Source organism: Fusarium fujikuroi, chromosome FFUJ_chr05, assembly GCF_900079805.1.
Source record: "Fusarium fujikuroi IMI 58289 draft genome, chromosome FFUJ_chr05".
In the NCBI taxonomy this organism is placed as follows: domain Eukaryota; kingdom Fungi; phylum Ascomycota; class Sordariomycetes; order Hypocreales; family Nectriaceae; genus Fusarium; species Fusarium fujikuroi.
In genome coordinates, this window is record NC_036626.1 from 1939595 (window position 1) to 1955789 (window position 16195).

At 49.1% G+C, this 16195-nt stretch overlaps 5 protein-coding genes; 4 read left to right on the forward strand and 1 right to left on the reverse strand.

Annotated features, from left to right (window-relative positions):
- Positions 1-251: 251 nt before the first annotated feature.
- On the forward strand, positions 252-2592 carry FFUJ_07374 (related to GTS1-transcription factor of the Gcs1p/Glo3p/Sps18p family; the record flags this gene model as incomplete). XM_023577619.1 has 4 exons in its annotated part: positions 252-366; positions 452-468; positions 522-632; positions 697-2592. The coding sequence occupies 4 exons, from the start codon at positions 252-254 to the stop codon at positions 2590-2592; spliced, it is 2139 nt and encodes a 712-aa protein (XP_023431435.1).
- Positions 2593-5223: 2631 nt separating this feature from the next.
- On the forward strand, positions 5224-6170 carry FFUJ_07375 (probable ornithine decarboxylase antizyme; the record flags this gene model as incomplete). XM_023577620.1 has 3 exons in its annotated part: positions 5224-5364; positions 5427-5911; positions 5963-6170. The coding sequence occupies 3 exons, from the start codon at positions 5224-5226 to the stop codon at positions 6168-6170; spliced, it is 834 nt and encodes a 277-aa protein (XP_023430661.1).
- Positions 6171-6559: 389 nt separating this feature from the next.
- On the reverse strand, positions 6560-8256 carry FFUJ_07376 (probable bifunctional histidine biosynthesis protein hishf; the record flags this gene model as incomplete). XM_023577621.1 has 2 exons in its annotated part: positions 6560-8080; positions 8134-8256. The coding sequence occupies 2 exons, from the start codon at positions 8254-8256 to the stop codon at positions 6560-6562; spliced, it is 1644 nt and encodes a 547-aa protein (XP_023430662.1).
- A 592-nt stretch (positions 8257-8848) lies between these two features.
- Positions 8849-10107, forward strand: FFUJ_07377 (uncharacterized protein; the record flags this gene model as incomplete). XM_023577622.1 has 2 exons in its annotated part: positions 8849-8968; positions 9031-10107. 2 exons carry the CDS (start codon positions 8849-8851, stop codon positions 10105-10107), a joined length of 1197 nt encoding a protein of 398 aa, XP_023430663.1.
- Positions 10108-12091: 1984 nt separating this feature from the next.
- FFUJ_07378 (related to VPS62-Vacuolar Protein Sorting) lies at positions 12092-13591 on the forward strand (the record flags this gene model as incomplete). The annotated part of the gene is made up of 1 exon (XM_023577623.1): positions 12092-13591. One exon carries the CDS (start codon positions 12092-12094, stop codon positions 13589-13591), a length of 1500 nt encoding a protein of 499 aa, XP_023430664.1.
- Between the last annotated feature and the right edge of the window lie 2604 nt (positions 13592-16195).

Consider the following 16195-nt stretch of genomic DNA (forward strand, 5'->3'; position numbering starts at 1 on the left):
TCCCTCCTTTCGCCTGCATTGTTGGTAATAAGTGCCTTTCTTCACCCGTGGCATCTACTTTACATAATTGTTTGCTTCTTTCTGCTGCCCGTTGACAACCCCCGTCCCGGTCTCCGGCCTCCGTGCTCCAGAGCCCGATCACTGCACGAGCCCTACGAACGACTCGAGACGGTTACACTGCGAGACAGGTTCCTTTGGTACTGCGCATCTTCTAGAGATCACGAAGACTTAATCTGTCAAGACCCGCCACCATGTCGAGTATCATGAGCAAGCGCCAGCAGGCGCGGAACGAAAAGGCCCTGCAGGATCTTGTGCAGAACACCCCGGGCAATAACATGTGCGCTGATTGCCACGCGCGTAATCCAGGTATGCTCCAGATGCACAGCCAAGCTCATCCTGCGCCGGGTATACGAGATGACCGGAATTTGCTAACATCAATTGTCAATATCAGCTTGGGCTTCATGGAGTGTACGGTCCCCAAATACATACGGGAACTGATCCAATACTAATATGTTTGTTAGTTGGGCGTTTTCCTATGCATGAGATGTGCTGCAATTCATCGAAAGTTGGGTACTCACATCTCGAAAGTTAAGTCCCTGAGCATGGATAGTTGGACGAACGAGCAAGTCGACGTAAGCAACAGCGACAACCCGGCGATCGTGCCCAAAGATAACCAATAGCTTACATGGTCTATAGAACATGCGAAAGGTCGGAAATATCACATCCAACAACATTTATAACCCCGAGCATCGCAAACCTCCCGTCCCGGTCGACGTTGACGAAGCGGATTCTGCCATGGAACGATTCATCAGACAGAAATATATGAATAATACTGTTAGTGGAACGGGAAAGCCTAGATCTCCTCATATAGACGAAGGGACTCCTCCGCCACTGCCGCCTAAGAATTCGAAGTTCGGATTCCGATCAGCTTCATCTATTTTCCCTCTATCGTCCAAGTCGAAGAAAGATGCCAAAACCATTACAGCTGCGCAAGGTGGACGTAGCGAGTCTCCAAGACCTCCTAATAAACCATCAAAAGTGTTCGGCGCCACCTTGGGTCTTGATCAACCGGATGACATGGAGCAAAAGCTGGCTAGGCTACAAGACATGGGATTTCAGGACCCCAAACGCAATGCTCTGGTGTTAAAAGGTGTTAATGGCAACATTGAGCGAGCGATTGAGACTCTTGTGCGATTGGGTGAGGGTAGCGGTCGACCCTCACCTCTTCCCACCCCTTCACCTCGGGAACAAACTCTGCGAACATCAAGGTCTTTGACGCCTCTGACACCGAGTTCTGGGGGACTAGGACTCGGCGCAGGTCTTAGTGTTCCCATCCGTTCAGCTACGGACCGTCCCACTACTCCATCAAGTGCTTCGACAAACCCATTTGATAACTTGGGAATGGCTCAGCCCCAGACGGCCCAGTCGACGGGAAGCCTTCATAACCGGAACCCATACGGCCAGACAAACCCATTCGGTGTGCCAGCCGCTCAACAGCAACAACCGACAGATGCATTCAGCCAGGCATTCCAAAACATGTCTCTCTCTCCCCAACAGCCTCTGTTCCCTCACCATACTGGAGGACCGGCACCACAGCAAGCACCTCAGGCGACAGGATACCAACAAGTGGCTCCGTCAGCGCCAACGACCCCGAGCGGCTTCTCAACTCTGGGCTTCAGTAGCAACATGACATACCCACAACCAGTCCAAGCGCAGGTGACTGGATATAATCCCTTTCTAGCGAACACCGCAGGTGCAGTCCAGCAACAGCCGCAACAAGGGTCTAATCCCTTCCCTCAAGTCAACACCAACCAAGCACCTGCTGGATACAATCCGTTCGCTCGATCCCCAACTCGAATCGCATCACCAAGTCTTGGCCAGATACCAGAGCAAACGCAGAGTTCGTTTCAAAACGCACCTGTTTATCAGGGATCTGCTGTGTATCAGAGCCCGGCTCCTTTGAGCCCCCCAGAAACAAGCACGAACCCGTTTTTTACAAATGCTGGCCAGCCTGTGGCGCAAACAAGTCAACAGGTCTTTGCGCAACAACCTGTCGTGCAACAGATGCAGAGCCAACCTCAAGCAAGCCACAACCCCTTTGTCCAGCAGCAACCTGGACAGCGATTCCCTGGACAGCAGCCTCAAATGTACCTGCAGCAGCAGCAACAGCTGCAGCAGCAGTTTTACCAACCTCAAAGACCAGACAAGGCCTCGATCATGGCTCTTTTTAATAGCTACCCTCAAACGGTACAACAGCAGCCAGGTACGGCTGCGGCTCAGCCTTCATATCAGGTTCAGCAGGCCGCACAATATACTCAGCAGCCAACCATTCCAGAAAACCAGCCCCTGCAAGCTCCAATCGCACCTGCGCAGCAGCAACCAAGTGTGCCGCAGCATCTATCATCTACCACGAACCCTTTCATGAGTGGTGCGCCTTCTTCTGGAGTCGCTAGTAACCCAAATACTGCGACCACTTCCGACCCATTTGCTGCAAGGAGCAGAGAGAGCATGAACCTCGGCCTTGACCTGGCGTGGACAAATGGGCGACACAGCCCAGATGCATTCGCAAGCCTTAGTGCACGACATGGATGATGGTACGAGACCAGAGGCAGTGTTGGAATACAATATGTTCAGGATAGCACAAATGTGACATGGGAGATGTGAAGTACACTGTATGATAGTATTAACGATGGTTCTGGTTGATTGTTGGGACTATGTCATGGCCATTTGGCTGTAGTCTTTCTTTTATGTACTCCAGAGCAGGGTAATTGACTGGTCAGGATTGCTGGGGTATGGCAAACCGGCACTGAGTGAGCATTTGGAGGTTGGAAGACGGCATTGAGGATAACATGGCATAAATGGTGCGTATAGACGGAAAGACAGATGATGATAGACTTGCTGAGGTAGTCAACATTGACTCGAGCGTTGAGGGAGTACGGATGCGATAGTCCTCCTCCTATGGCATTGGCTGTTGCTGAGTCGACTAATTTGAGCTTTGGCATTTTTGCGACTAAAATGGCTCTGTCGACACTGTTTGTGAGTGTCAAACTCTGTTGGACTGTCTCCGGTCTCGTGAGTAACGTGATGCGCCCGGACAACACAAGGTATCGAATTGAGTATCTCAATTGTTGATCATGTCTCTGGCTGCAGCAGAATTACAGCCGAACACGGATTGTTTTTGGTGATGGTCTCGGTCCGGATACGTACCCGATAGAAGCAAAACGCGGGGTTGGGTAAGTGCCTTAGTACATATGTACTCCGTAGTGGCGCCACCGCTTTGGGAATTTAGCACATCCACCAATCAACTTACACGACAGGAGGGGGTTAATTAGGTTGCTCGGAGATGCACATTGCGCAAGGTACTTAGGTAGAGTTGGCCGAGAAAGTCCTGATGTATCTTCGAACCAGTTCCTCCATTGTCAATAGGCGAGGATGGAATCATGAATGGAGACAAATTGCGTTTGGCCACAAAATCATGATCGAATCAGGTGATATGATGTGGATGTTTAGAGTAGAATAAACTGGGTTTGTGGGAAACAAGAAGCTGTAGCGGAGCCCGTATCATGCAACTCTTGACGAAGTCAGCACGCAATGTGTCTTTATTATTGACAATTGTGGCACAGCGGCAGCATCCAAGACCGAATACAGTGATTGCTGTACGGTAAAATGCGAAATAGAGGCGAGTAGGTTTTTGTGTAAGCGCTTCAAGAAACTCTTACCTTGTCACTATGTATTGTGAGATGATTGCAGAGGATTCTAGACTCTTCGGACATGAGTGGCTGACACAGTCGACGATCTCTGTGGCACAGTCTTGGAAACGTTGTGTAACCAAAAAGAATATGTATGGTGCCTCTCAAGTGTCAGAAGCCTCGAGACCCTTGCAGGCCTTGCTTCAATAAACCGATCAAAGAAGTGCTATGGTTCCAAATTATCTCAACGCTGTCTACGTATTGTCATCATCACAATTGACTCTGTTACAGGTAGGTTTTCTGCCATACCCTCCCTTAGTAGTTTGTCATGCTACCTACCTACCTAAGGGTACCTAGGCATGCGAAATGGAACTTACCTCACTACTGGTATGGGCCCATTGGACAAGGAGATTCAAAAGTACCTATTGAGCTAAGGTAGGTACCTCAAGGTAGCTGGCCGATTCCTTGCTGTAACAATCAGCATCCATGAGCTGGAACATTTTAACGCACTGACAAGCTCACTTCCAGGACTATTGTCTGGATCAGACTTGTGGCCATAGATAACTAAACACGGAATATTCTCTCTGCTAAAGAAACGAACATATCATCTCAGTTACAATTTACAGTTCGGCCTCCGACCATCAACTGGTTGGTGTTTATCAACCAGTAAACTAGGCCATGTGCCACGCAGGCGTTCGCATTAGTTGCGAGACAGTGCGCCAAGTAGAGACAATGCTTATGTTGCTGAGATGATTCATATTTGCAAAGAATGGCTTGAGAATAATCAAAATGATCGTTATCATGAACTTGCTACCCATGTGAGTCGGTACGTTTGGCAGCGAATCTACAGAGTCTAATTATGTGATACAAAATGACGATATCAACGGGCATCGCATACTGTTTCTACCCATTTCTTGAGTTTGGTTGGCCTCAGCTTATCTCACATCAGTGGTTGCCAAGATAAGGTAGTCGCACTGTACTTGGCCAGGAGTTGTTACCCCGGCTGCAACCTGGTAGATACCTAGTACCTATAGGTAGGTTGTGGCAATCCCTTAGGTAGTACTAAGGTTTCCTCCACTGAGGTGTGGACTGTGGACCGTCAACTGCCTGAGGTGTGCACAAAATTCCAGAGCCTCAGGTGAGGGGTCCACCCGAAACGCACTGTTCCTTCCGCCCCGACCGCCCCGAAGTCACCAAATTCCTGGGTTCCTCTCCTTCCTCGTTCTTACTTAACCTTACCGCTGCCCAAACACCAGAGATCTTAGGCTTACATCTACACACATACAACGCATCCAAGACATTCTCCACGAATTACTCAAGACACCGTCGCAAACTTCTTCGCACGTCTCCACAGCTTGTTCCTCCACATTCGCCTCGACACAACCAACACACAAGTTCTTTTGAAAGGATTTCCAAACCGCTGGTCTGAAGAGTCATCTCACGACACGCTATCAATCAACTTCTGCCGATCAACATCCTCGACCCTTACCGACCTATATCAACTCTAGTCGATAACTCGAAATCATCATCAGAAATGGCGCCAATGAATAATCAGAATTTGAATTACAGTAGTAATTACGGCGAGGCCGCTGCCCAGAAGGTCAACGTCCTTGCCTCTTGCTACCTCGTCGACTCTGCCGCCAACCTCAAGGGCCTCCACTACTGCACTACCGGGGTTGCAGGTATTTACTCTCCTTTCAGACCCAAACCCTCATCATGGTACTAACTCTACTACAGGGGCCGAGTGGTATTCCTGAGGTCCCTTCCTCAGGACTACCCTCCCCTCCAACAAGCCCCCCCCTCGCCGCACTAACCTCGTCTAACGAGCTCGCCCTTCTGCCCAAGAGCAAGAAGCGCGAGATCCCAGGCCGGCGCCTGGGTCGACGAGGGGGGGCAGCACTTTCGATCAGGGAAGAATGTGAGAGATTCTTTTGCGAGTCCATGAAGACGATTTTCCACGGTGAGAGGAATTCGTCCATGAATGGCTCCGGCCTGTCTGGTGCTTTTTTACCAACGCCGCCGTCCGATGACCGGCTCCCTGAACACTTCAAGCCTGTTTCTGATGACAAGCTACCTGCCTACAATGTTACCGCTTGGCTGGAGATGTGGGACTATGCTGGTGGAGCGAGCTTCCGTGCCTTTGTTGCTGACGACGGAGAGGAGAAATCTCTCTTTGTCTTCTTCGATATCGAAGGCGTACTTGGCCGAGACCTGAAAAAGGCGTGAGTAAAACTGGTTCCAATTCTTCTGTCCAATTGCTAAATACCTTGTAGTCTGATGGCACTTATCGAACTGGCTGACGGTCCTCTGGACTGTGCACATATCGTCACTTGCATAGATAGACGCATCCCTGCTGACGACGTCCACTCTTTGACAAAGAGTCTACAGTGGGTTGGCTTCGACATGGTTACTCTAGACCACTGGGCTCAAGGTCTCGATGTCACGAGCAAGAAGTGGATGCTGATGGGTATGGAGCTATAGGTATCAGCGCTTTCCTGTCTTTTGTGGAGTTAGGGAGCGGATATATTTCCTTAGTTTCCGTTGTGTCATATTTCGTTCGTTAGTGTTTTCCAAGTTTTCGTCTGGAGGCTTACTCGGCGATTTGCTCTGCTGTTCTTGGAGAGATCTGGTAGCATCAGGCGTTGAGTCGCAGAAAAAGTTCGATGGCCCCAAGGCTTTTGGCGCATCTCTCATTTTCTTTGGACTTTGTAGGAGCTTAAAGGTGTTTGTATCATTCTGTATCTTTCACGGCGACGACTTTCATGGTCGTACAAACCTGCTAGGTAGTTGAGACAATACTGAAGCAATTGTGTGCAAGTCAAATAGTGTCTATTATCTGTTGTTTTGTTCTATCATTGATGGCTCTAAGATCATTCCTCAAATTGTCTTACTTTGAGACCCCTTTCCTTCAAGTAGTCCTTTACCTGTTTAACGGTGTACTCGCCGCGGTGGAACATACCGGCCCCCAAAGCAGCATCCGTAGCAGTCTTCTCAAAGACTTCCTCGAAATGAACCGGGTTACCAGCACCGCTGGAGGCAATGACGGGGATCTTGATAGCTCTCTTCACCTGGTTGATGAGCTCGTGGTCAAACCCAGTATTGGTACCGTCCTTATCAATGCAGTTGAGAAGGATCTCTCCGGCTCCCATTGCCTCAACGGCTTGGGCAAGCTCGACAACATCCATGTCACGAGTCTCACGACCACCCTTGATTGTGCAAGCGTACCAGCAGTATTCCTCACCCTTAGGACCAGGGAACTGTGTCTTTATGATGTTGTGACGGGTGGCATCAGGCTTGGGAACATAGACACGCTTGGGATCAACGCTCACAACGACGGCTTGGTTGCCATAGGCACGTGAGATCTGTTCAATGGCAGTATTGCCGAAGAGCTTGCGGCCTATAGAGTAGTACTCTTCAGCAGCAAGAACAGCGTCGGAGCCGATTGAGACCTTGTCAGCGCCAGACTTGAAATACATGCTCGCGATCTCAAGGGCTGAGACCTTTGTGCCGTCAGTATCCATGGTGTCACGAATGCCACCGCCGATAGTCAAGGGCACAAAGACGGTGCGAGACGTTTGACGAAGAATCTCGAGCATAGGGAGATCGGCAACAGGGCAGTCTCGGAAAGAAGTGATGTTGAGGAAAGTCACCTCGTCGGCACCGGATTCGTAATATTTCTTAGCCATCTCGACAGGCTTGCCGAGGTTTCGCACGTTGCGGTCATCACCCTTCTCGCGAACGTCGTACTGATCACCCTTTGTAACGACCAAGTCACCCTGGTCATTTGTCCTCACATCCAGACAGGCAATGACTCGCCGTGTTAAGCTGTCCTCGAATCTGATCGGGGCATTGGCGACAGCCTCGTCAACCACGGTACCAAGATTCTTTGCACCTTCACCTGTGAGGAAAGCCCGGATCGTTTTTAAACCTGCAGTGCCAGACTTTTCAGGGTGAAACTGGGTTGCAAAAATGTTTCCTTTCGCAATGGCGCCTACAAAAGTCTCGGTACCATAGGTTCCAGTAGCGACAGTCCACCCTTGGGACTCAAGCTCGCCCGGCTTGTAGGGGCACTTGTAAGAGTGAACATAGTAGTACTTGGAGTCTGGTTGAAGATCATACATGGCTCGTCCAGCTGTGAAAGCATTGTTCCAACCGATGTGGGGGACAGATTTACTTGAGTCTTCAAAACGATCCAAGGAAGCTGGAACGACTCCGAGGCCGGGGACGTCGGGGTCCTCTACAGAACCCTCAAATAGGGCTTGTAAGCCGACACATACCGCGAAGAACGGCTTTCCATCAGCAATGTGCTTTCGAACTGGCTCAAGATAGCCAGCTTGGGACAGTTGGGACAGACAATGACCAAAGTGGCCGACACCGGGGAGGATGAGTTTCTAAAGGCGCATCAGTCATGGTGGACAAAACATTGAAGGAAGTATCAACAAACCTCTGCCTTTGGAACGTCTTCCGGTGATCTGACCCATTCTACTTCGTAGCCAGACTTCTCAATGGCATTTACCAGGCTCCTGATGTTGCCAGCGACATAGTCCAACAGGTGAACGGTGGGCATTGTCCCCTGGATATGATAGTAAATATATGAAAAAGATAGAATGTATAAGACCAAATGTGCTGCTTGGAAGAGATGAATCGTGACTGATATAACACGATGTAAGACCGGATAATTGCAGCGATAGCTAACTCTATATCGAGTCCAGAGGTGTTTGAAGTCGTCAAGATAAGTGTGACTGTTCAAATCCCATGAGACTCATTGAAATGTTGTAACAGCGGCAGCGGGGCAATCGCGAGTCACAGAAACTGCCCCGCCTGATCCCTGTAATTCTGGACTTTTGAGAAAGTGCCGCCTTTGACCGACTTCAAGACCCTGGACATCCCCCAATTGGCAAGTACCTTTACCACATGGAAGCTAAAGTTTCGCGACTGCATCCATATTTGCAGTTCGTCAAGTTTATCAACAAAGCTTAGGTACTATAGGTATTTGGCTTTTTGAACTTAACCCTTCAGGCCTACCTGCCTCCCTATGTTTCATTTCTCTTTCTCTTTTCTCTATGGTCACGACCAAGTTACGAGTACAGCATTCTATCTGTTCTCTTTCTCTTTCTTGAGCATCTAGTGGCTTTCCCTGCCAATTCTCTGAGCACACAATGGCTTCGCTGGACGAGGCAAGACTGGCAGATAAGGCAGCAATTGTCAACATTGAGGAACAGCTTGAAAAGGACGAACAAGAAGAATGGGAGTACGAATACTCAACTACCGAAACAGAGGTACTGTTACACCTTGGTCTCAGGATGCCTACCATGCGCAGCCAGCTGACTTCTTGTCAAAGACATACTATTTGACTGTCGATCTTTCATTTCCAGAATTTAAGGACCGACAGCCAAGAGCGCCTCACCACAGCCGCGGCGGGTATTACAAAACCTGGCTCGATCACAATCCGAGTTTGAGAGGTGTTCATGCTGGGGATGATAATGATGACGATAATGACAATGAGCCACTCCCAGAACGAGAGGCTGATGACGACGAACCTGAAATCGATCCGGCGCTAAGCAATGACAAAGATAAAGGCAAAGCTGTCGACAGAGGCGAGCCAGAGGACGACACAAGAGACGATGTGGATAAGACACGTGGTGAGAATGAAAGTATCCAGATTCTTGAGCTACATTCAGAAAGACCGGTCATCTCATACAAAGGACGCACATTCGAGGGGTCGTGGGCGGAAGTCATTGGCACCGAAGCTATCTTTGCGACACGCGACAGCGATCGTCCCCTCCCCGTTCTGCGCCATCTAGATGGAAATATTGATTTTCTCGGCGCATGTGCGTCGAGAATCGCCACCAAAGAGACTATTGTCAAGCCAAAAATTATTAGAGAGGATCCATTAGCCGCTATTAGGGAGGAATGGAACATCCGAATTCCCGTTGGAAAAGACAGGTCAGGAGAAAGAGCTGAACAGACACGGTTCCTAGAAAACTTGATGGCGATCAAGAAGAGGAACAAGGAGAAGGATCAGGTCACCGTATGGGCTAAAGACGGCGAGGGTCAGGACTTCAAAGACAACCGAGACCCTGACTACAAACCTAGGCGAAGAAGAAGATTACTCAATGAGGATGGAGAGGAAGTCATTCCAAAACGCGAGAGACGACGTGCAAGTGGGCGTAGGGGCGGTCGTCCCCGACTTCGACCCGGGGTTGTTCGTGGACGAGGCTCAACGGCTCCTACTACATCGGCAACTAGAGATCTGGAAAGTACCGTGCATGAAGGGAATATGTCAACTCCCACTCCAAGCAGATGGAATGAACTGCATGGGAGAGCTGATGAATACATGGATCATTCTGACGATGAGGATGATACGGATGATGAAGAAGAGGACGGTGATGAGGAGGACATGACAATGGCAGATTGAATGACGGCAGTAGTTGAACGCCAGAAGCATCTAGTTGACATTTAGCGCATGAGATTATGATACCCGTGGTGAATTGTCGCCAACAAATAATAACAAGGCTTCATATACCCTACACTTCTGTACTGCGTATCAAGCAGGTTGTGAGCATGTTCATAGCGAAGCTACAAGGCTAACATGTGGTACGCTTGAAGACTGCACGAGGGTTGCGACCAAGCTGTCATTGGTTCATGGGTCGTGGAGTTACCCTATGCAAATGGCGGATACTCCGAATACGGTGGCCCATCGTATAACGTTCCTGTAACCATGTGGCAGTGATAGCTTTGGTGATTGTTGGGTAACTAGAGATCTTTCGTTGAACGGGATTTCTCGATCCAGTCATTCAACGATTCCGCGATGTATCTAGGGTGAGAACTAACATAGGAAAGTCCGCGTACATGATACTGCCAGCTGCGTTATGCAAGAAAGCATTTGGAGGTTCGGAGTCTCCTTTGTACGATCGAGGCTATGAGTGCATATGAAACTGCCATGATCGATAACGCAACACTCGTGCCGCGACCTTGTGAATTGATGAGTGATCATGAGTCTACCTTTAGTACCGTTAATTTTCGCATCTGTTACTCCAAAACCGACACACAAGTCATTCACTTAGTACATTGAAGTACTGTGACTCGTAGACACAAGATTGATCGTGTCACCCAGCACCAGTTCCCCCACATCTCTCGCACGTTTATATATTCTTTGCCGCAGATGCACATCCGTTGGGGAATGTTTATTCTGACGGTGAACAAGATCCAGTTGTCTTTCTTATATGGATCATGGTAACGACAGCTGAGTGTGTCGTACTCGGGACTGTAGGTAAGTACTGTAAGCATACCCAGCATACCCTGGTCACTCTGGCTGAATTACTAGTCTTTTGGCGGTCAGTACTCCGTAAGTGGTAGATACTTTATGCTGAATGGGAAATAGGGCGGGTTTGAACGTATCCATTACACGATCTTTGAGCCAACCGGCCAATTCCAGAACTGCAAACCAGGGTTGCAAATGAATCTTGGAGGCAAGCAAGAGGGGAATCCTGCTAGTCCTGTCCATGTTGCGCAAAACGAGGGGTCCTTGCGCTAAAACACGATCAAGGAACAGTCCGGGCAGGGCTGTGATGTCGTTTCTTATTTGCCGCAACGGATCCGACGCAGGAGTGAAGCGTTGGTGAAGAGAGTTTACGAACAAAATCTAAATCTATGGTATACTTCTCACTATGTATCGGCAGTTCTGCACCTACTTAGTAGCCAGACACTTCCACTTCCACTTGAGGCTGAGCAAGAGATCTTGGCACAGAATATCCGTAAATGGACATATCCGCTTTCCATCTACCCCAGACTGACTTGACGTATTCGTACTCATCCCCAAAGCCCAAACCATACCTTGACTAGCCATCTATCACCAGATGCGCCAGAAGAAGAACGTTATCAAGCACACTCTTACAAGCCTGCAAATGCATACCGTTTACCTACTGCAGCTCCATTTCCATTTCCTAGAGTGCAATGTATCTGTACCTGCATCCCCACCACCCTCCACCGGTTACGTCTCACAACACTCCGCCGCCAATCGACACCCTTGCCCTGCCGTCAACTATGCAGCGACCAAAAAGTATCCCGTTCTAGACTACCTATGGCGCGCGCTTCTTTTATTCTGTCGACTTAGCAGGAGGCTTTGACTTCGTTTCCTTCTATTCTACTCTTTGTCCACCCTTTACCCTAGCCTGGCCTAACTCTTCTTCTCAACGACATCCCGCGAGCGGTGTCGTACTTCTCTCGTTCGTTCGTGATGCTCATATAGCCGGCCTATCCAGTCCCATTCGTCTTCCTGGCCCTACCTCGATACTCCCCCGGCTTGTCGTCGGTCTTCGAAATCGAGTCTCTTCAACTTCAATTGCTGCGCAAGCTACGCCCATTTCCATGGGCTCTTGCAGTCCTTTATCGCTACAGCCATGATTTGGTTACGCCGCTTCACCATATTACTCTCTTTCATGCTGCTTATCTCCTTTGGCGCATGGCTGCTTCCCCGTATACTAGACCCAACCACGAAAGGCCCTGAGCGGCGCGCCAGAGATCGACGATGGGTAAACAGCAGCCCGTACTTTCTGGATCGTCAGGCCTGTCGCTGGATTAGTCTGTGCGGACTACATCACTTGCGCAGTGATCCTGCCTCTCGTGGGAATAATGAGGACGAAGAGCCAGAATGGGGAGAGCTCAAGCGTCGCTCTCTTGCCTGGGAGCCTGATGAGATTCCCCGTCTGGATCACAAGAGAGATATCAATCAACGACGCAGGGTCCTCCGCGATATCCCCGACTATGTTACAAAGTATGCGCCGTTAGTTCACCTCTACTCTGGGGAAGAGTTTTGGCCCTCGGACATGCGTCAGCACGTAGAACATATGACTGCCTACGCCGATGATGAGCCTATTAACTCGACTAAGAAGTGGACGCTTCACAACTTGCACGAGCTGAATAAGTATTCTGGCAAGATCACTCTCCGAAGTGATGACGATGTCGAGTCTCGTCCCAGTTGGCTGCACAGCCATTACAATGTTCCCAAGCCGTTTCCTGACGACAAAGACGATGGCGAAAACGGCGATATACCGGTAGGAAATCCTGGAGGGAAACCCGAGGCCCGGGAGCCCAGCACCTGGTATGATGTCGACAAAACACGGCCTGTCCACAAGATTTCTGACCCTAGAAATCGAAAATTTCAGAACCGTCGTCGTTCGGAGCCCAACAGTCACAAACCGGATGCCAATGGCTACTCAGCAGCTCCTGCAGTGCTTGTTGTGGTTGACAAGGGGTCGGGCATTGTTGACGCCTTCTGGTTCTTCTTCTACTCCTACAACCTCGGCCAAACTGTCCTGAACATTCGGTTCGGTAACCATGTGGGTGACTGGGAGCACTGCATGATGCGCTTCGAGCACGGCATTCCCCGTGGTGTCTTTTTCTCAGAGCATGAGGGTGGGCAGGCGTACGCATTCGAAGCTGTCGAAAAGCGCGGTGGCAGACCCGTCATCTATTCGGCTGTGGGCTCCCACGCAATGTACGCGCTACCAGGAAACCATGCTTACATCCTGCCATTCAAGCTTCTCAAGGATGTTACGGATAAGGGACCTCTCTGGGACCCCTCTCTTAACAATTACGCATACCATTACGACTATACGAAAGAGGGCAATCATGAATCGGACGAACAACACGAACCGCTGAGTCTTGTCCCCGCGGCATCAAACCCTCACGCACCGACATCTTGGTTCCATTATCAAGGGCATTGGGGTGACGAAGTCTACTCTCTCGCCGACCCCCGTCAGTGGCGTTTCTTCGGTCAGTATCACTACGTCACTGGCCCAGATGGACCTAGGTTCAAAACTCTCAATCGTACAAAAATGTGTCAAAATCAGAATTGTAGAATTCTCTACAACCTAGATCCGAGGAACACGTGGTACTAGATGGGGATGTTCGTCAGTCGATTGTGTGTTGCACTACGAGCAACTGATGCAAGTGCCACACCTACATTGTATCTCTGATTTCTGCAAGTTGAACCGGAGTTTGACGTAGCAAACCTAGGTGGTGGATCCAAAATCATCACTACGTACGTGGGTGCATGCTTGTCCACCAGTAAGTGCCCAAGGGTCCTAGCTGGGAGGATTGGATTGTTCGGCATTCGTTAGATGGGAAACGGCGTTAGATTGGGGGGGGGGGGGGGGGGTTCTCTTGGGATAGATTCTTTTCTTCATCGTGTCTGGTTCGTGAAGAACCGAACTTGCGGCCTGGAACATACACCGCTATTATGTGGGATGGGATGTTTATGGGCTTTGATACCTAGATACCACTTCTGTTAGATCCCCCAGCTTAGATATGTCATAATGCTCCTTTTATGGTTATGAGGTATATGAAATCAAGTATTAAATCAGCCTCCGCAAGGTACCGAGAACGGTCGATGCCAGTGTGTGAAGAGTGTCACATTCGTGGAGGATGTGGATATGTTACACTCCTCGATAACTGATAAATGTCATACTAGGGCCAGAGTCCGACAAAAGACAGCTTAGAAGCTCCGGTCAGCGGTAGTGCACGTAAGATGTTGAATATATTTGATACTTGTGTAAACTTCAAGATGTTTGAATTGCTGCAGTAGGCATACTCAAGCTGTGTCAGCCATTTTAATGCATGAACTATGATGAGACGTTTCGCCTGCTGGCCTCTCAACCACAAGCCATGATGTTAATAACACAATTTCTGTTTCACTTTCACCTGCGCTATAACTGTGGTAGCTGCAGAATAATCCCAGAAAGGCATACATTTGCGCAAGTGATCCCTGAGATCAGTATTTTGTTGAACCTGTCATGCTCCTGGCCGCCTAGAATTTGACTCGGTTCTGGTCCCTTTTGAAGGTAAAGAATGAGTCAAAGGTCCTGGCTATACATAACAATCGTCCGCTCTTAGGTGGAGATGAGTTTGATGCACATGCCAGAGCGGTCAAGTCGATGGCCAGCACAGGAGTTTTCTGGAGGTTCCGCTCAACAAGGCCTCTGTTGGTATTCACCAATCGACTATCATGGGTGGCCAAGACCACTCAGCACCTTAGGAGATCCGTGTCAGTGGCATTCGACTTGAGCAATTCATCGCAAGTACGACAGCAATATCGTTGTCTAAGGCCTCGTAGTGACTTCGGGGGCCACAGCTACCAAGCGAGTCTATTAGAGTGCTCATATACCTTGATCATAGTCATCCATTGCACGGCGAATATGTCCTAACTCGGTAGCACTGACACAGCTTCGGCCGGTTTCAGGCGGTCTCTGGGTCTCTGGGAGAGTCGATGTCGGGAATTCAACACGATTTTGTGAGTTCATAACTGCGGTAGGTGTGGGTGTAAAGCTGTCATAGAGTTGGCTAGTGGCTTGTGTCCGGAAAAGTTTGATCACGTCGACGGAAAGGGCTCGACTGGATGTGGCTACAGACTCGACAAGATCGTGAGACTGTCACGAATCCGATGACTTGGGATATTTCTTGAAACGCACTACAGGAACTATACCAGCCTACTAATGATCAATACTTGCAGGACAGCAAAAGCTACTGACCGGTTCCCAGTGTGAACTGGCCGATAAGGTCATTGGTTTGCGACACCGTGGTGTATGTCATGCCTATATTTACAGTTTGTGTATGGTTTTCTAACGGTTGTTAAAGGCTCCTGTAGACTATAGACTGTAGTCTACCCCATCAGGCATCCATGGCATTGTCATCACAGAGTGTCAACGTCGTGCTGAGTGCAGCGGGAGAAGATGTCACTTTAGTGATACACAAACTGTAAATGTGATGATATTACGGTACAAATAAGGTTATGCAGGGTAACTAGACGCGATCTAACTAGCTCGGTCGTGCTTCTATTCAACGGTGCATGTAGATAATCGAGATAGTTAGAGTATTAAGCTTTCATTTATTCATATGAGATCTCGCTTGAGTATATCAACAGTAGAGTTATGAAGATCAAAGGTGGGCCACTGGCGCAGCGTTGAAGTGTTCTTGAGAATTAATGAATAACTAATTGCCGATATCTATTTGGTGTCTGGTATTGTATTGGGTTGAAAGACCGAGGCCAATGCCGCCGTTATGTTGACCTCTCGGAAGCTCCGTATCCGAGAACGATCCTTGTTGTTATCCCTTTAGTTAGCCCTTCTCCTGACTGATTGCTCAAACGGGACATGTCAAAAGAGCCAGACCAGAGCGGCTGCATTGCTCCTGTTTTCCTGCCATCCTCCAGTATCGATCATTGAAACGCAATCAGACGACGCTGATCTTCGTCGGGAATGGGATACTTCAATGCAACATGGTCAGAGCTTTTGCAAGGCCAAGCAAGAGTCGTCCTTTAGGTTGCCCGAGGTCAAGGAGTTTCGCTCAAACACACGGCAGTGGATTCAGTATGAGAGCATCTATTCCTCTTTAGATGCCGTTTCCGAATTCTTGTTCTAGTGCTGATATTTGATGCAGTTGGTTGCACCTGATCGTCTATCAACCTACATATATTCTCTAGCGGTTGGATTTGGTTGAGGTGATAT